Source organism: Microtus pennsylvanicus, chromosome 10 (genome assembly GCF_037038515.1).
Source record: "Microtus pennsylvanicus isolate mMicPen1 chromosome 10, mMicPen1.hap1, whole genome shotgun sequence".
NCBI lineage: Eukaryota > Metazoa > Chordata > Mammalia > Rodentia > Cricetidae > Microtus > Microtus pennsylvanicus.
The window spans coordinates 43924509-43944861 of record NC_134588.1 but is presented as its reverse complement, the minus strand read 5'-3'; the positions used below and the strand labels follow the sequence as shown (position 1 = coordinate 43944861).

The window sequence follows — 20353 nt, the reverse complement described above, 5'->3', positions numbered from 1 at the left end:
TCCTACATCTTAATTTAATTTATTTCTATTAATTTGTATATCACTATGTGACAGTGGCTTACCAGCAAAGATTTGGCATGTCTGACTCTGGCAGCTCCATGGTCTCTCTCTAACTCTACCCTTCTTCCTCCCAGCATTCAGCCTAGGTTTCCCTGCCTACCTAATTTTTGCCTTGCTATAGTTCCAAAGCAGTTTCTTTGTTCATTAAAAGTAATCACAGCACACAAAGGGGACTCCCACATCACCTTCCCTTTTCTGTTTAAATAAAAAGGAAGGTTTTAACTTTAACATAGTAAAATTACATATAACAAAGCAGGTATCAAACAAGAATTAGAGTTACAATATTTATGTCTATCTTTTACCATAAATAAGGAAAACTATAATTTCTTCAAGTCCATCAAAGACTCCAGAACTATATGATATTACCTAAGTAAATAGAAAGTACATTGTAAGCAACTTCCAAAACTCTAGAATTGAAAGAGACATTTCACTTCCTGGACAGTCACCCAAAGTTATTTTGTACTATTGGGGCATTCATCTTCAGCCTACAGGCCAATAGTATCCAACAGACATTTTCATGAAGCAGAAAATTTCAAAGACATTTCTGCTTATATTGGCAGTTTGCTAGTCGCTTTCTTTTGTATTCTGCAGAATTTCTAGTAGAGTCTTTTATGAAGCAGGAACTCATTCTACTAATCTGTATATTGCCACATGGCAGTGGCTTACCGAAAAAGATTCAGCATGTCTGATTCTGGCAGCTCCATGGAGTCTCTCTGACTCTGCCCTTCTTCCTCCCAGCATTCAGTTTAGCTTTCCCTGCCTACCTAAGTTCTGCCTTGCTATAGGTCCAAAGCAGTTTCTTTATTCATTAATGGTAATCACAACATACAGAGGGGACTCCCACATCAAAACTTTCTGTTTTGAAATCAGTGTGGACAATTCTCAAAAGGCTAAAAGTAGATCCAACTGCACCACTCTTTGTTATATACCCAAAATATTGCATATCTTTGATGTGCCTAATGTGCTTCTCTATTTATAATAAAAGAAAATTATAAGCAGAGATTGCTCATTCATTTCCCCATTGCCCAGACCCAAATAATCACACAGAAACTATACTAATTACAGCACGGTTTGGCCTAGTAGCTCAGGCTTCTTATTAACTAACTCTTACATCTTAAATTAACCCATTTCTATTATTTTGTATTTTGCCATGAGGCTTGTGGTTTGTTACCTCTTGCTTCTTGGGCAGCTTCATGACATCTTCCTCCTTCAGCAGCTACACGACATTTCTTTGACTCTGCCTATTCTATATCTCTGTTTGGATTTCCCTCCTGCCTTTACTCTGCTAAACCGTTGGCCAAAACAGCTTTATTCATCAACCAATAAAAGCAACACATATACAGAAGACATCCCACATCAGAAAATGGAAACAAACTAAATGTCCTTCAACTGATGAATGTATAAAGTAAATGTGGTACATATACACAATTGAATTTTACTCATCTCTAAAGGAAAATTAAATCATGAAAATTTCAGATATTGGATGAATCTGGAAAATATATTAGTGATGTAATCCAGGCACAGAAAGGCAAATGTCATGTACTCTTTCTTGTTTATTGGTCCTAGTCATGAATCTAGTTGTGAGTATGTAATCTGTAGTAACTGCAGAAGCCAAGAGAGTGAAAAACAACCACAAGAGGATGTAGAAGAAATGAGCTCCAGAGAGAGGCATAGTAGGACATAATGCTGTCAGGGTGGAAGTGGGAAAATGGAGTGAAACCCACCATCTCCCTCTTTTTACCCAGAATTATTGTGAGCCTCTTTATTTTTAAAACTGAGGTCAGGTTTTCCAAAGGAGAAACATGTAATGTGTTGCTTGTTAATGCCACTATATCTATCAACATGTTTCTATCAACATGTCCCTATCAACATGTCTCTATCAATCAACATGTGTCTATCAACATGTCTCTATCAATCAACATGTCTCTTAATTCACCAGCACTGGGATGACTGTGTCTTTTTTTTGGACTAAATTATATATATTACAAACGACAAGTTCAGATGTATATGAATTTTGACATTTCAGATAAGAATTTAAAAACTGTTAATATTAGAGACAATTTAAAAACTTAATACTTTTTGTTTTTTCATAGAAAGAATTACCTTTTTGCACATAAACAAAGAGTGTGCAGTAAAAAAAATCACAGAGAAGATGTTTTTGTCAGACTTCCATGAGATAATGATATCAAAATGGTTATTACTTTATAGTATATAAAATTTGCAATATTTTTATGCTACTAAAAGTTTTGAAGTATATGCGAACTATTTTCTCATTTAACTATTTTTGTGTCTACTTTCAAATCTGGGTTCTGCATATCCCTGGCCTGTGCCTGAATTAGAGGCATTTGGTTAGATATTTATAGGCTCTCACTTACCTTGCTTTTGAATTGGTTGTCTGTAACTGCCCACCTTTCACAAATCTCACGTTGTAAGAGCAAATTGGAAAGAACCTATGCTTTAGTTACTTTTCTCATGGCTGTAAAACATTAATCAATAAAACCAACTTAAGGAAGGAAGGGTTTATTTTGGCTCAATGTTTCAGGGTACAGTCCATCATGGCAGGGACATCACCTGTGTGTATTTAGCACAGAAAACAATATTTGGTTAAAAATGACTCTATCTACATGCTTATTCACTTAATAAAACACCATTGTTTAGGCTAATACACTGTGATAATTATTTTTAAAATAAACAGAGAGAATATTGATTTTAAAGTCTCTAGTAGGCAATTATTTGAATGTTTTGTCTTTTATCTCTTCTCTTCCCAGGCCTCTTCAAAATGTTTTCCTGTCTCTCTACCATATTGTTTCAAACCTTGTTTTCCTTACACATACAGAAGAGATTTTGTTGTGCTGATTAGTCTGATTTTTAATTTGATCGATTGCTTTTCTTTACTTCCAAGCTATAGATTCTTACTTTTAATATTCTCTTTTTGCCTTAGGACTTCTAAGGTCCACGTATTGTTTTCCATAGTCTGCTCTGAAGTGATGATTTAGTTGTGGGGAGCCATAAAGTTTTGCTGTAATTTACTAAAGATGTTTGGCAGCTGCTGAATAGTCACCTATGTTATTGCTAATGCTACCAATAAAATTTAGATTGTCACATAAATTGAAGGGTCCTTTCTAATATTGGAGCGGGTCTGGAATGATTTAGTAAGATTGTTTTGTATGGTGCCAGATTTTAAAAGCTGTGTGGTGTTGCATTTTTTTTCACTCCCTATAGAGTTTCCTGATGATGGTATCTGCAGTGATGGCTCCTCTCCTGGACTGCCTGAAACACACATTGTTCTATTTTTAATGCCTCAAGGAACAAGTGACGGGGCTGGATCTTAATGTCCTCCAATTATTCATATTGCCCATGTATTTGATTCTCTGCTGGGTGGCATTTGAGTGTAGACTTCCTAAAAGTCCTTGGCTTTGAAGATGTTATTCATTCATAAGGCCTATTTAGAAACTATAGGAGTAAGTGTCATTTATTTATTTATTTATTGGAATGCAAGGTTAGGTTTTATTTCTTACCTATATATGACACTCACAGGCAAGGATGTTAATTTGTATTTTTGGTATTTCAGTTGTTAATAAGAGCAAGTCAAGTTACCATGCACAATAAACATCAATAGTCAAAAATATGGAGTGATTTTATTTCATTTTTATTATTTATTATTTAAAACAATTTAAAATTTTAACTTTAATCAAGTTGGTGGTGGCCATGTCTTTAATCCCAGCACTTGGGAGGCAGAGGCAATCAGATCTCTGTGAGTTCAAGGTCAACTTGGTCTAGTTCCAGGACAGGCTCAATAGCTACAGAGAAACCCTCTCTGGAAAAACCAATACATACATATATATGTGTGTGTGTGTGTATTAATGTAGATATTGTGAGATTTTTAGCAATTTCTCTTTAAAAGTCAATACACGTCAGAACAGAGGCATACAAAAGTATAATTTTAATGTGAAGTATCTACATAATAGTGAAATTCTCCTGTGACTTATGTATGCAAAAATATTCTGAAGATTATGTTAGTCAGAGTGTATTCACATCAGCTGAAAACTTGGGACCATTAGATCAGATGTTTGTAGTGCCAATCAAGCTCTGTCTAAGACGAGGGAGCCTCAATCAACAGAGTAGGGTCTCTTTAGTCTTGTGTGGCTTTAATTAGCGGTGAAAGAATTCTAGTCTATTGACTAATTAGATTTTCCATCTCACTAATAAGAGCACTTCCGCTGTGAATTTGATTTAATCAATGAAATTCTATTAAGTGTTTAATGCACCTAAATAATTTCCTCTATCTTGTTTCTGAACTCAGTAAACACATAAGAACAAAGTGAATTTACATCTTAAGTAGAGATAATTGGAAAATTGCATAAACAAAATTATGCTAATTTTGTTGCATCATCTTTAAATTTCTAAGACTAATCGTTTGTAGTTCAAAGCCCAATAATTTGTTTTCTTTCCTGAGAATAATCCATTTGTACCTCAAAACCCAATAATTGGCTTTCTTTCCTCCCACCCTTTCTTTTTCTCTCTTCATTTTCTTCCTTTCCTGCTAGAATCTAAGATTTCTTTCAAAGGTAGAAATACAGCGCAATGGGTGCACAGAGAACTATTATCTTTGTTAAGTGCATAACTTTACTATGCTGCTTTGAAACCATATTAAAAATGTGTTCCTGAAAATGGAAGCACCAAACTTTCAGGGCACAAAAAAAATGAGTTACAATTTATCACATTCTGAGACTAGAACCTGATATGTAAGTGCTATTGAAGGGATTGTCATCAAAACAACAGCCCACTTATGGCTTTGATTCTAGAGCCCAGTGAGAAGTAAGTGTCCTGATTCAGTAACGATCCCTCAGTAACATGACTAGTCTTTTGAGGTCAACACATTTATACCTTCTTCCAAAGAATGAATTTTCCTTCCAACTAGATCTGTTTGGTTGAATTTACTTTCTAAAGTTAAGAAGCAGATTTTAAATGTTCTTGGGAATGAAATCTGCATTTTGAGGTATTTGGGAAAGATCTTGCTAAAGTTTATTAGATACATGCTGTAAAGGACCATTTAGATTTCTACAATATCAAGCATGAGCAAGGCAATATTTTATTGTAGTTTCTGTGTCAGTAACCTTTGCATACTGATGAGCAAATTGTCTAAAAGAACAAGTCAAAAGAGCAAGTTTTTAATTTACTCACAAGTTCAGAGGGCTGGGTCTTTAATTGCCTGGTTCCATGTTTAGAGGTTAAAAAGGAGAGGGAGAGGAGTGGGAAGAGGAGAGAGAGGGATGAATACTGGAAGGAATGGGAATAGTATGGGGGAAGGGAGAAGCGGGAGGGATGAATGGAGAGATACTAGCTGGAAAGGATGGAGGGGAAAAGATATAGAGAGAAGGGTGGGGGAAGGAAGGAGGGGGAAAGATGGGAAGGGAAGGGTGGGGGAGGAAAGAGAGAGGGGGTGGGGGAAGGAAGGAGAAAGGGAAGCAAGAGAGAGGTGGCTGTGGGAAAAGAAGAGGGAAATACACAAAGGAGAGTATATAGAAAGGAAAAGACAGAGAATCAGGGAATACCTTCAAAGGCATGTTCTCAATAGATAACTTTTTCTAGATAGGCTTCATCTCCAAAGATTCCTTCTTAGCACCACCAGTCAAGGACCAGTCATTCAGTTGAAGAGAATGCAGGGGACTGTTGATATTCAGACCATGAGTTTCCTTCCAGTGATAGTTGAGGAGTAGACAGAGCAGATCAGAGTACATGAATATCTGCTTTTCTGGGTTATTATAAATTACCATTTATTTTAACAGTTTGCTTTTTCTTAAACTCATAGTCATCTCTCTCTATCAGTGACTGTAAGTAGTCAGTTAACAGGGACTTGTACCCATTTATTTGAAGAGAAATTCCTTTTCCCCAAGTGATTTCACACTATATTTACCTATTTTACATAAGGTTTTTAGATACTTTAAAAATACAAAGTTAAGTTTGGTTATGTAATACATGGCTCTGGAGAAGAGCTATACATCTGTAAATTATTCTTAAACATCCCTTCCTATCTCTCTGGATCAATTATACGCTGTTTTTCTGTCACATATATGTATAGTTCTGCATGTTATTTCAGAAAGTTTACAGTTGCCTCTGAAGTCATGCATGGGCTCCAGGTTAGTAATTCCAAATTGACATGGCATGGCCTTTCGTGTGTTTCTATGCATTGTGTGTGTGTGTGTGTGTGTGTGTGTGTGTGTGTGTGTGTGTGTATAGATGAACAAGGAAGGTGAAATAGAAAGAGCCTGGGCAAAGAATCTGCTGCAACTCCAATAATCCTCAAATATTTTCCCTATTTATTGCTTATAGAGAGCTTGAATATTTATTTATTTGGATAATTTATTATTCACAAAGAGCCTGAATTTCTACCTTCCTTAAGGGTATTCAGTAAGGAGCCTAGTTGTATATATATGTTGTATGAATTCATGTGTGCATGCAGACCTATACACACATCTATCTGTATGTATATAAATATATCGAATTATGTATTTAAAAATAATTTTCCTTTGAAAATCAGTAAGAGTGAAAATAGGATGGCTGAACTCTGACGTTTGCCTACTTTAAACAAAATGATTTAATGGCAGAACTATATGATAAAGTCAATTTTCTGTATTTTATTATTTTAAATAAACTATTTTCTGGCAAGCTAAGTTTCCTTTATCATCTCTAGCTTGTTAAAACTGTGACACAAGAATTTTATGAAGATAAATTAGTGAAATATGCTGCGATCCTTTAAACATAGCTGGTGGGAATGGCTTCACTCCGCAAGCATGTCTGAAGTGCACTTCTGTTTTGTCAGCTGCCGCCCGTTAGTGTGGTTTCGTCATGCAGGAAGTATGGCAGCTTTACATAAGATTCAGTTGCTCACTGAGTTGAAGTCATCTCCAGAGTCCCTACTGAGTCCACGTTTAAAAGAAAAAGAACTTTATTGAGATATGATTCAAGCGTCGTGAAATTCACCCAAGTGAATTCCCAAGCGAGGTACACATCCTGAGTTCTTGTATGATCCAACCAACACATAGAGTTTTCAATGCCTCTGTCCTCTCTTCGTTTCTGTTGCCATGATATAACTTTCTGACCCTCCCTGCCCCCCACCACCCCAAAAAAGCAGTTTTGGGGAGAAAGTGAAAGTGTCAGGAACTTCAAACAGTCAGATCCCACTCCCAGCCAACAGCAGAGAGAACTGTTTGCATGTATGGTTACCTACTAGTTCACCTTCTCCACTTTTACACAGTCCATGACCCAAGCTCAGGGAACAATGCTGCCCATACTTGGCTGGGTCTTTCCACATCAATTAGTGTAATGAAGACAATTAATCACCCCAAAGATGTGCCCAGAGGCCAACCTGATCTACATAATCAATCCCTTACCGAGATAATTTCCAGGTAATTCTAGTTCGTGCCATGCTGACAATTAAAACTAAACATTACACCTTTCAAATTAACAATCTTGCTCTAGCTTTGTGAACTGGATAAAATTTTAGTCATACCATAAAACTTTTTTACAATATTCTTTTCCCACCCTTCCGTCCCCCCCCCCTCTCCTTTCTCTTCCCTATCGTTTTCTCTCTCTCTTTTCCTTATGTGGCTTATAGGGAATCCAACTTAAGTAACCAGCCTTAGCAGCGTGTGCCTCTATGTATCTATGTATCTATCTTTCTCTCCAATCCATAAATTATTTATTTTGCCTAACACCATTTGCACTGATTCGCCAACTATGTTCATGGCACTTACTGTCAGTGAAACTCATTGTAAAAATTTTCCAATTTGAATGGGAGCTCAATACATGAAGGATAATATAATTTGGTATTGACTGTAATAGATCCCCACGAAAGACCTAAATACATAACGTTTTTTTGATGGACTTACTGAGGTCTCAACCTGACATTGAATTTTTTTTTTTTAAATCTCTCTTGGAGACCACATCCTCAGAAGTAGGCACAAATTAACCAAACTCTCAGCAGTGCTGTATAAAGCCCGAGCATTGTTCTTGTACAGTATGCGTCTAGACATTCCTGGGGACATTGGCAGTGCATTAGCTGTCTATGGGCATGTGTACTTGCAGGGCAAATCACAATCTGAAAGTTTCCTAGAGTCAGAACAAAAGGAACCCTACTCCAAAGTTCAGCTCTGAGCCATTATGCAGCAGTCTCTGAAAGGTGTGTTCAGAGGATGACATACACCTCCTCCCCCTCCCCAAGTTCCTGGTGGAGTGGAATGCAAGCAGAACATGATGGTCTTAGGTTTTAGGACATGAACTCGGTCCCTCTAACTGCACTCGGGTCCCTCTTTGTGATTGCTGCCTCCACACATTGAGTTTTCACATGAATTTTGATTAGCTGCTTAGTGGCTTCTAAGAAAATTCTGATCATATACTCCATGGTATACTAGAGACAATAATTCACTTGAACCCAGATCAAAGGAATCTCTTGGTTACCCAGAAAAGCATATCTCTCTTAGGTAGATCAGAGGTGGGCCAGTGAAGCCCACCAACACTACAGTATAGAACATCAACAAAATTATATTCTTAGACTATAAGAAGTCTTTCTTACACTAAGCACAATATTGATATGAAGGCTTTAATATTTTTGAGTTGTTCAAGTCTTGCCTATTTACTGTTAAAATGTGATCAAAATATACACCAATTAAGTCATTATATTCTGCATGCCATTTGTTTCAAAACATTTGCACTAATTTTTCATTTTCACTAGCTGTTTTCCTCCTCCTCCCCTTCCTTCTTTCTGATTCTGTCTTGAGCACCGCTGTTTTAAAAACAGAATAGGGAAGGTAAGAACATTGGGGCCAAACGGCATGTGTTACTTTGTTTCTAATTATGTGACTTACAAACTTTGACATGCGTAACTTACTCTTATTCATCTGTAAAATAGAGATAATTGTCCGTGGAATTTATGCCCATGGCCTTTTGGGACAATCAGTGTAAAGCTCTTGGGGGTATCTGCATGTAATAACTGCAGATATACTTGGTGTTAACTAGTGGTATCCTTTCCTCCAATATGCTGCCTCTTGTCATTGTTCTATCACAGTATCAAACATCAAACCAGGACACATTTCGAGCAAAGCTATTGAAGTTCTGCTCACCAATATGTTCTCAAAAATTCACTTTCATTCCTGCTTTATATTTCATCACACATAGCAACACAAGTCACTTTCAAACAGCAGGGCCTTGTTCCAGAGTTAAATAAATGTGTTGAACTTAGGCAGAAGTAGCGATCCTTGTCTAAGCTGTAAAAATCTCTGAAATGCAAAAGCATTTTCATGAACACAAGGAGTTTAAATAACAATGTAGCTGTTGAGCCAGAATGAGTCTGAGTAGATGAAAACAATACAAGAACTCACTTTAGATATGATTTTTCTCATCTATTAAATTAAGGCGCTGGATTCATTGGTTCATCTCCAAGGTCCTTTGTACATATAAATTATTAGAAATAGCTAACCTTAACTTTTTAGCTATTTCTTTTTTTGCATTAAAACCTTTCAAGTGCTCTCAGAGGTTCCCTAGTGGCTTGAGAAAGCGTTGTGATGATAGCAATGCACAATCCAAAGGCTATCACTTTATTCTAGTTTTATCTCTTTTGTCATTATAGTAGATCATTCTCAATCTCATGAGAATGTTACCCATTGTCAGACAATTAGTGAGGTTCTCCCCCTTATATCTGGCAACCTGAGACGCCAGAAACTCCAGGGCGCATTCTGTAGCTCGCATTGATGTATTTTTGTTCACATGTTGATAGTATCTGTAGTTGCTCATAAAATGAGTCACATCTGTTCTCAATTAGGTTTTTCTTAGGGGCGGATAATGGAGTGGTTTGAGGCTCCTGATAGAGTCTGCAATATGTCTTTCTCAACAAATATTGATATGATACAGGATAATGTCTTTGTGAAAATCCCATAAATGTTTCATTGACGAATTGGAAGTGATATTAAATGTGTCTGATACCCGATTATGTTCTACAGCATCTGAGCATACTTTCCCTAGGAAAATGCTTCTGCTTTAGAAAGGCCGCCATTTTCCAAAGAATACGTAGGACTCTGATATGTCTCCAGTAATGTCTAATCTCACTACATTGTATTCCAAAGATAGATATATTTGTGGAAGCATACGGAGATAAACTGTTAACCTACTGGGGGATATGCATAAAAATGACTTTACTTCTGTTTCTACTTAATGGGATTACTTCATCATTAATCTTGAGATGCTGTGAATTTTTTTGGTTTTGTTTTGTACTTCTTTAAAAATATTTCTTAAACTTAGGGTATAAGAAAAGGGTTTCATTCTGACACTGTCTCATTCACCATGCTAACACCATCTCTTATCCCTACTCTCCTCCCACTGATCTCCCCTTCTCGATGATACTGATTCTGATAGAATGTCTTATGTGAATATCCCTTAACTCTGAATTTTCATATGAGAATTAATACATGTCACTTGTCTGTCATTTCCCCTATTATCCTCTCTCATTTCACCCTCCCATTATGTCCTTCCTCCCACCCAAATAGTCCCCTTCTACTTCCATGTCTTGCAGACTTTTTCTTTTAAAATTTAGATTATATGTATTTATGATTTCACTTGGTATAATGTTCTCAAGTTCTAAACATTTCCTTGTCAATAGCAATTTTCTTTCAGCTGAAGAAGATTCCAGTGTGCATAAGTACCACGTTGTCTTTATCTATCCATTTTCTAAATGGTATATAGGCTTGTTATAGAGCATGGTGATGATGACCAGCGGTACAATGAGTATGGATATCCAGGAATCACTGAGATATGTTTATTTATATTTACTTCAGCTATATACCTAGGAGTAGGCCATATGGTCATTAGATCATATGGTGGTTCTATGTTTTAGGATTTTAAAAAAAGAATTGCTATGCATATTATATATATTATATCTACTCATGTTATATATTTAAAAGATATTTATAGAGGCTAAACTGACTTACAATCTCCCCAGCACTCCTCCTTTTCCTGCCTCCTTGATGGATGTGATAGACTTTTAGTGGTACTTGCTTCCTAAGCCTTTTCTACTTTTCATTTGAGAATCAGGCATGATCATGCTGGTCTTTTCTGTAGCATAGATGTTCTGATGGTTTGCCCATCTTTTTCCCTTGTTAGACTGTAGGTAGGTTTTTATTATTGCTTAAATTTATTGATTGCTTTCCAAGACACTAAATCAGTCCTTTGTGTTTGCTGGAGCAAAGCAAATCTTTACGGCCCTTTTCATAAAAATGTCAACACTGATTATTACCTCATCTGTTTTAGAGATGTCAAATATTAGTTATAATTGGCCTGGTTTCTGTGGTCATGTGGGGAGATTGATGAACAGACCCAGTCCTACCTTCATCTTCAGTTATGAAAGATTGCTAAAGACTCTTAATATAGCAGCATTTGCTTCTTTGAAAACTTGTGTTATATTTATAATTTCATATAAAAATACAGGTGTTTTATGAGGTTAAACATGAAGGAAATATATTATTTGATTTATGGAACACATGTTCTTTTGAATTCATTTATGATAGCATGACAAAGTTTCCTCTGAAATATGCCACTTTCATTCCTCAAGAGGAGCTTTGTGAAGAAATCCAAAGGTCTTAGCTCAACTTATGAACACATATTTATGAGGGGCTTCCAATGTCACTGTTCTTTTACATTTTTGTCCATCCTTTTTATTTATTTGTTTCTTCTATGTGACTTTCACATCGTGGATCTTGATCCCATTCATTCACTCTTCCTCTCATCTCCCCTCTGCTACTGAAACCCACCCCCAAACAAAACAAAATTCAAGAGAAAAAAAAGGGAGGAAAATAAAATGGAAAAAATAAAAATAGAGAAGAATTTGTAAATCTCATAATGGAAACTGCAGTGCATCCCAAAAGTCACGCCGCACACCCCCTTGTTTATGCATCTCTACTTGCAAGTGTTTATTGCAAAGAGTCATTAGTCTGGTTGAAGGCCTCTGCTCTCCACTACAGGAAGATGTCGGGCACCCACTAGAATTCTTCCTGGACATCCCACTGCCACCCTATGTTGTAGAGATCCTGCTACATTGGGTCTGTGGGTCAGGTTCCTTCATGTGTTCCAGCAGATCATAGATGGAGTTGATGTTGACACAGGCCAAGTCATAGCTCTGGGTCTGGGCCTTGGCAGCTGTAGGGTTGGTCTACCAGATGGGAAATGGTGACTGTTCTCTCATGGTCACAACTTCTGGGCTGTCTCTCCCACACCTGGGCTAGCAGGGTTGGCTCTATTGTGCTGCACAGGTGAGGTTGCAGGGCCTGCTCTCCTGAGTGTTGCAGCTGGTGGGGGTCAGGGATGACGCTCTCCCACCTGCCACAGGTGTAGATGAATAGGAGCGGCTATCTGCTGCCCATGCTTCCCAGATGGGTTATGGGGACAGATCTTCCAGTTCTTTTATATTTTTATTAAGTGAACAAATGAACTGTTTCAGCGGTGTATATGCATACATATACAAACACACACATATGTATGGACACACATATATAATTGCACTAGGTTCACAAATTCTCATTCATGGTCTTCCTATTTCTTCCATTTCCTCTCTTATTTGTCTTTTTATGCCCCTTATAGGCTTCTTTCTGCTTTTCTATCATATACACGTGAATGTGTGTGTATTTAAAACTAGAGTCTACATATGGAAAAGCAATCAGTATTTGTCACTTCTTCCTTCATTATCCTTTCTTCTCATTTCCATCTATTTTTATTCATCAACTGCTTAGCCTTCCATTTTCATGCAGTGTGTGTGAGTGTGTTTGCATACACGTGTGTATGTATACAGTATACATAACTAGCACATATGTAAGCATGTGATATTTGTCTTTAAATTTGGCTGATTTACATTACACGATGATCTTCTAGTTCTATCTATTTTCTTGAAAACAGCATAATTTTAGTTGTTTTACTCCTGAATAAAACTCCATTAGGTATGCATTTTCTTTTTCTGTTCATCTGAGCTACAGTGAACAGTATTGCAATGATCACGGATCTGCAGCATCTCTGGCATGTGCTGCTTCGGATTCTTCAGCTGATCGTGTATTTGAACATTGCCCTAGATGGAGTCACTCCTGTGCTAGTCTATCTGTAGGATTTTTGTACATTTGCTCATACCCTTCCTGCTACCTAGTATGAACTTGCCTTTTTTTTAATTTATTGAAACCACATGTCTTTCATAAATTGTTTTATTTGCCTATGGCATTTTTATTGAATCGTAACCAGAGGAAGGAAAGAATATTTATTTGGGAGAAGAGCAAGCTAATATTTTAATGTCAGCTATGTGGGAGTAGTGTGCTGGGGCTTCCGCATTTCAGCACACATACCTTGTCTCCTCCTGCATCCTCTTATTTAAGAAAAGCATCACGCTGGCAGTGGAAACGGCATGTTCATAATCCTATCATTTTGCAAGAGGAAACAGAATGATCAGGAGGTATAGCAAGTCTTAATTCTATAGTGAGTTCAATGCAGGCTGGGATATCTGAGACATTATTGCAACAAACAAAGGACATAATTTTTATCATTATATTGGTTATAGCCAATCTCTTTACAATTAATATACAGGCCACCTATAATATTTGTATCACACACCACCTAGTTTTAGATACACACAAAAACATACGTGAGTTTTAATTCTGGAGCTGTGGCATGAGTATGTGTGAAAAATAGATGATTCTTCTTTTTTTTTTACTTTTGCATCTTGCCAGCTGTAGGAGGTTTTTTTTCCTTTTTTGTATTTATTTATTTATTTATTAAAGATTTCTCTCTCTTCCCCGCCACCGCCTCCCATTTCCCTCCCCCTCCCCCAATCAAGTTCCCCTCCCTCGTCAGCCCAAAGAGCAATCAGGGTTCCCTGACCTGTGGGAAGTCCAAGGACCACCCACCTCCATCCAGGTCTAGTAAGGTGAGCATCCAAACTGCCTAGGCTCCCACAAAGCCAGTACGTGCAGTAGGATCAGAAACCCATTGCCATTGTTCTTGAGTTCTCAGTAGTCCTCATTGTCTGCTATGTTCAGCCAGTCCGGTTTTATCCCGGGCTTTTTCAGACCCAGGCCAGCTGGCCGTGGTGAGTTCCCGAAAGAACATCCCCATTGTCTCAGTGTGTGGGTGCACCCCTCGCGGTCCTGAGTTCCTTGCTCGTGCTCTCTCTCCTTCTGCTCCTGATTTAGACCTTGAGATTTCTGTCCGGTGCTCCAATGTGGGTCTGTGTCTCTGTCTCCTTTCATGGCCTGATGAAGGTTAATATTCAGGAGGATGCCTATATGTTTTTCTTTGGGTTCTCCTTATTTAGCTTCTCTAGGATCACTAATTATAGGCTCAATGTCCTTTATTTATGGCTAGAAACCAAATATGAGTGAGTACATTCCATGTTCCTCTTTTTGGGTCTGGCTTACCTTACTCAGGATAGTGTTTTCTATTTCCATCCATTTGCATGCAAAATTCAAGAAGTCCTTGTTTTTTACTGCTGAGTAGTACTCTAATATGTATATATTCCATACTTTCTTCATCCAAACCCAACTATAAAATGGGGCACTGAGCTGAACAGAGAATTCTCAACAGAAGAAGTTCAAATGGCCAAAAAGACACTTAAGGTCTTGCTCGACTTCCTTAGCAATCAGGGAAATGCAAATCAAGACAACATTAAGATACCATCTTACACCTGTCAGAATGGCTAAAATCAAAAACACCAATGATAGCCTTTGCTGGAGAGGTTGTGGAGAAAGGGGTACACTCATCCATTGCTGGTGGGAATGCAAACTTGTGCAACCACTCTGGAAAGCACTGTGGTGGTTTCTCAGGAAATTCGGGATCAACCTACCCCTGGACCCAGCAATAGCACTCTTGGGAATATACCCAAGAGATGCCCTATCATACAACAAAAGTATATGCTCAACTATGTTCATAGCAGCATTGTTTGTAATAGCCAGAACCTTGAAAATAGATGATTTTTAATAAAATCAAAAAATTCAGTAGTTACTAATGCAGAGAAGAGCTTTACTAAATGTTGAATCAAATTAAGTCCACCAATACAAAGTACCCAGGAGAGAACTTTAGACAGCATACATTTTTTTAGAATGAACATAACTCTCTCACATTGCTAATTATACTAATATGTCTCTCCTTTTTAAAAATATTTTTAGGGGAAAAACAAGGAAAATGAAAAGGATGTTATAGGAAATAAAAAGTTTTCAGTATCGATGCTTGATTAGTTTATGACTACTTGCACTGAAATATGAGAAATGTTTTTTAAAACTTCCAATGCTTTATCTTTGCTTAGGAGTCAGTTCTCTTTAGTCTTGTGCCTCATTACAAGGTCTAAGACACCGAAGGGTACGTCAGACACTGATGTGATGTAGACAAACGTGATCATGGCTGAGAACTGGATCGAATTAGGATTGGTTAATCAGTACCCAGCTAAGCCTACAGCATTTGTCTACGGGGGGGGGGGGGGGGGGGGGCATTTGTTCATTTACCATAAGAAAGGGCTGTCTTGTTGACAACTGTTTTCCCTAAAGTAGATTAGTAGGACCCTCTGAGGCCACTTTAATACTGTTTACAACAGTAAGGCTGCCCAAATTCCATTTGGCAATCCGCTGCAGTGGTGTAGTTTTCAAACTGTGCCTAGCATGAATAAAATCCTGATCAAATCAGTCCTTTTTAAAAACAGGTTATCCTCGTTTCTCTTCACATTCAGAGGAATATTCTTAACGCCCTTATGGTTGCTTCGTCATGGTGTTTAACCCTGAAGTTTAGCTGTCAATACTAATGCAAGATGGAAATCGTGGCACTGGAATGCAGGTTAAACTAGCGTTTTGTTTTGGGAGGACAGCACACTGAGGTAGAGGCCGGAGCATCTTTGTTAAGATGAGTTTTTAAGCTAAGCCTCACGCATGCGCAGGAAGAACTCGCTTCACTGAGCCAGGTCCTGAGCCCCAGGTAGGGTAACCCACAATTGTCTCAGGCCGCCTTTAACGCCTTTCTTCTCCTCTCCTAGGTGCTGAAGTGGGTGGAAGAAGCAGTGCAGGCCTCCAAGGTTCACCTCTTATCCACCGATCATTTGCAGCAGGCTGCAAACACTTGGAAAATCCCATTTGATCCCAGCCTCAAAGAAGTTACGGTGTCCCTGAGTGGTCCTTCTCCCGTGATTGAAATCCGCAATCCCTTCGGTGAGATGAATCAAACGCTGAGTTTTGAATACGAAGAACCGGGACGGATGCTTTTTGCACACTTTCTCAGTTAATTCTAGCTTTATAAATAAGTTCAAAGCGTTTGTAAGTGACTGCAGATGTCTGAAAAGACAATGTTACTAGTCTTGAGTGTTTCTGAATTAACATGAGAATTAACAAGTTAAGATTTCGCATATTTAAAACAGTTACAGTCCTGAAATTTATTGTAGCTAAATTAGCCACATGAAAAAATATTTAAATATTGTATTATAGTGATTTATGTAACATTTAATATAATAATATACTAAGTATCATTATTTCGGGACTGGAGGTTGAGCCCAGGATCTGATACATGCTTCGTTAGTGCCTTGCCTCTGAAATATGTCCTCAGGTCAATGTTTTAATTTGTATATGTTTTATAGTAATTTTCTGTAAAATTTAACATTCTATGTTAATTTTTCGAATGAATCACTAAAATACCGATTTCTGAAAATAACTTTTCACTGTCATTTTCTAGAAAGGTTTAATCTTAAAGAACATAGTACCTGAAAGTCAAATTAATGGCGAGAGAGATGGCTCAGTGGATGATGTGCTTGCTATAAGAGCGCAAGGGCTTGAGTTCGAATACTTAGAACCTGCATAATGAGCTCGGTATGGTAGCACACGACTGCGACCCCGGAACTACCAGGGCAGGATGGGAGGCAGAGAGGAGGGCACCTGAAAACCAGGGGGACGGGCATGGGCAGCGGTGGCAAATAACACAAGACCCTGCATCAAAATAGCAAGGGGAAAGGCCGGGCTGACACCTGAAGTGGCCTTGAACTCCATATGTGTGCATGTGTTCACATCAGACACATGCACATACATCACATGCACACACACAAACACACATCACATACATCACATGCACACACACACATCACATACATCACATGCACACACTCACATCACATACATCACAAAACACCCCCCACATACATCTCACATACACACCACACACACACACATCACATACATCACAAACACCCCCCCACATACATCACATGCACACACACACATCACATACATTACATGCACACACTCACATCACATACATCACATGCATACACACACATCACACACATCACATGCACACACACATGCACATACGTGACATGCACACACACATCACATACATCACAAAACACCCCCACATACATCTCACATACACACCACACACACACACATCACATACATCACAAACACCCCCCACATACATCACATGCACACACACACACATCACATACATCACAAAACACCCCCCACATACATCTCACATACACACCACACACACACCTATACATCTCATACATCCACACCCACATACATACATATCACATGCATACAAATACGACACACATACATATACATACATCGCACACACATGCACAAATAAATAAATTAATTCATAAAATTTAGACTGGTGTTAAATTTCAGTGGCGGAGCACTTGTCTAATCCGTATAAGATTCTCGCCTTAATCCCCAGTGCTGCCAAAAGAAATTCTATTCTTAGTAGCGAAGGAAAGTTTTAAGTTACTTTTCCCTCACTTGCATTTTCTGACGAGATTTTCCTGATTCTACTACTGGTTGAAAACAATGTGACTCACACTAAGAAAGCAAACCTGGAAATGAATGAAGCCCAGCTTCCCTCGCATTTGAACTACGTGTACCTGCTGGTTCTCATGATTTTCTTTCTATGGTAGCTTTGGTGTGTAGAGTGTGCCTTTTCTCTACTTGTGAGTATTTACAAAGGCGAATGAGGAAAACCGTATTTTTATTTGCATCATAGAAGCAAGTATTCTTTTAAGAGGTGAAATAATTCCGATAAGCCTATGAAATAGTGCTCAGAGTTCCTCACCCACACTAGCAAAACACTGAAATTTACAAAGAAATAAAACCTCCTTTTCCAGGCTTGTGGAGAGCTGGCCTCAGCAGTGTGTTTGCTTTCTGCAGCCGCATTCCACCCACTGTAATAGCTCCCATGCTGCCCCGGAAAGCTGCACGCTTTGCGTCACGTTCCTACTGCTTTAAAGATCCTCTGGGCTCACAAAGATAGTCAATCGTTTGATTATTTAAAATACACACCCGAGTAAATAGACCACTGGGAAGCCAGAGGTGAAAACCTGGGTCCCGTTCCATTCTATTTCTTTTTCTTCTTAGATCCCAACTAGTAGTTATTGGGAGTAAATTTGAGGCAGCACAAAGTTGTATTTTGTTACTATACTATTCTTCAGTTATCCTTTGAAAGACAGTCTTCCCCTGCACCAGTGGGAAACTGGTTAAGGTCTTGCACTTTGTGCAGAGACTCGCTCAGGGTGCTCACATTAGTAACTGACCTCCAGAAAGACCCATATCATGGTTTGGGTTCTTCCTCTATGCAATCTCAGTGTCTCTGGTGACTGCGTGTAAAGTCTTAGTAACATGGCAGTTGTGCTCTGGGCTGGCTTTAGAGATAGATGACAGTTTATCAATTGCTATTCTCACTTTACTAGCAGACACATAACAAATGAGGACCTGTTACTTCAGTTGCAGTGTCCAGATGCCTACAATTAACTATATTTTGGATACAAATAAAAGAATATTTTGAACTATGGACACAGATATCTGTTAAAAATATATGCACATATTTAGTAAAAAAAAAACTCTGTGTTATTTGAAATCTGATGATACTCTGAAGCTTGTTTATGTGAAATCGCCTGATTTCTTTACCAGGAAGAAAAATTACACTTTCTACCTTGGTTTTGTCTTTTAGGGAAGCTGATAAAAAAGGGATTTGGCTTGAATGAGCTGTTAAATATCCATAACTCTGCCAAAGTAGTGAATGTCAAAGAGCCAGAAGCTGGAATGTGGACCGTGAAGGTACTGTTATTTCCCAGTCTGTTTGCTATTTTATTTTTAAGTTGGCATGCTTTATGGAGTATATAAAATAGCTTATTTATATATTCTTGCAATCGTGAAGAACACTTTTAATGAAAGCCCATGTGTGGGAGGTCTTGAGCACGTGAGCTGGGTAGTGTTGTTTTGATGGCTATGAACATCAGTGATGTTCTGGAACAAGAATTAAAATACTTGGGCAGTTTTCCTATCACCAAATCTGTGGACTAATGGTACCAGCCATTTCTTGCTTCCAAAATCAGCAGACGTACAGCCAGTGGAGAACAATAGGGCTGTGGGCTCTGGTTGGAATTGTCTGGGATTGAGCAAAATTCCCAGGCTGGACTGCTTGCAACCAGAACTTTGATATTCTTTGCAGTCCTCCTCTCTCACATAAAGGTGGTAGTTCTATACACTACAGGATTGGGTGGAGATGAAAGTAGGCTCATATATAAGAAATAGTGCACTTTCTCTTACAAGGCTGCTGCTGTTTATTAGATATACAGTCATTATTTTCTTTAATTAAAAAAAGCATTTGTTTTCTTGAATTATTTGAAGGAATATATAGTTAAGATGGAGGAAAGAAAGTAACATACAGCCAAAATTTGAGATACTATAAATCAGAGATGTGAATTTTTTTTTTTTTTTTTTTTGTGGATTATGTGTGTACCTGGCTGGGGTGGGCAATCTGAGTTTCTCAGACTTTTCATTATGTTCTGGCCTCCTTCCAGCTCAGGTGTCTGTGTTTTTATGTGTGAAAGGCTTTCCCTGAGAACAGGAAAAGGTTGTTCTGCCGAGGCGTTAACACGTCTCAGAAACAGCTTTCAGACTAGAAAGGCATAAAATCACCGCAAATGCTCACCATAGGAGCGGGCTTAGCAGAGTTCGCCTCCTTGGTGTGTTTTCCCGCACACTTTTCCCTCCATAGTCCTTGTGAGCCTACCTACAACAATGTTTTTCTCTTTCTTCACCTCAACTTCCCTACCTAATAAAATGAACTTCACGGGACCACCATTCAAATTACAGGGTGCTGGGAATGTACAAGCATGTTGGGTGGAGCAGCACAGGAATTCAAGGAGGACTTTCCCTGCCAGGCAGATTTTTGATTTTCAAAGAATATGTACATTAATTTTCTCCTTGTAAGAAATTACAGTTTGTGGGGTAAC

At 38.2% G+C, this 20353-nt stretch overlaps 1 protein-coding gene across 1 annotated transcript in view; it reads left to right on the top strand.

Annotated features, from left to right (window-relative positions):
• Positions 1 to 20353, top strand: part of Hmcn1 (hemicentin 1) — a 452651-nt gene that overhangs the window by 160829 nt on the left and 271469 nt on the right. Inside the window, exons 5-6 of the mRNA XM_075988199.1 lie at positions 16103 to 16274; positions 19066 to 19172. Coding sequence (XP_075844314.1) covers positions 16103 to 16274; positions 19066 to 19172 — 279 coding nt within the window. The remainder of the gene's footprint in view (positions 1 to 16102; positions 16275 to 19065; positions 19173 to 20353) is intronic.